This window comes from Myotis brandtii, unplaced genomic scaffold (genome assembly GCF_000412655.1).
Source record: "Myotis brandtii unplaced genomic scaffold, ASM41265v1 scaffold326, whole genome shotgun sequence".
NCBI lineage: Eukaryota > Metazoa > Chordata > Mammalia > Chiroptera > Vespertilionidae > Myotis > Myotis brandtii.
Window position 1 is genome coordinate 2,761,882 of NW_005362534.1, and position 496 is coordinate 2,762,377.

Sequence of the window (496 nt, forward strand, 5' to 3'; positions counted from 1 at the left end):
GCACTTCCGCCGGAAGGGCTCTCCCCGCCCAGGACAAACAGGAAGTTCCCAACGGCGCACACGCTGTGCCCCAGGAGCGGTGCCGGGAGCTGCGTGAGGCTGCGCCAGCTGTGGTTGTACACATCGAAGGCCACCACGTCCTGGGTGAGCTCCCAGTCCTCGTCCTCCTCCTCTCCGTCCTCCACCTGCTCTCCTTCCTCCTCCTCCTCCTCCTCCGGCTCCGCTGCCGCACCCCTACCCCTGGCTGCCCCTTGGGGGACCATGACCTCTTCAGTCACCGCCTCCCGCGCCCTGCGCCCCCCGACCAATAAGATGCGGGTTTGCGGGCTCCGGACGCTGGTCTGCTCGCCCTGCAAGAGTGGCTGGCGGGAGGGCGCTGTATGGTAGTTGAGGGCCTGGATGATGAGGCCTTTGACTCGAGCGGGCAGCACGAGGCCGGAGCCCGAGTATACGGGCCGAAGCACGGCCACGGGGACCAGGCAGAAGGGGACGCGCT

At 68.1% G+C, this 496-nt stretch overlaps 1 protein-coding gene across 1 annotated transcript in view; it reads right to left on the reverse strand.

Moving 5' to 3' along the window:
- The window catches only part of KLHL34 (kelch-like family member 34), a 3,045-nt gene that overhangs the window by 1,864 nt on the left and 685 nt on the right, over positions 1 to 496 (reverse strand). Inside the window, exon 2 of the mRNA XM_014543435.1 lies at positions 5 to 494. Within this exon, the coding sequence (XP_014398921.1) occupies positions 5 to 494 (490 nt within the window). The remainder of the gene's footprint in view (positions 1 to 4; positions 495 to 496) is intronic.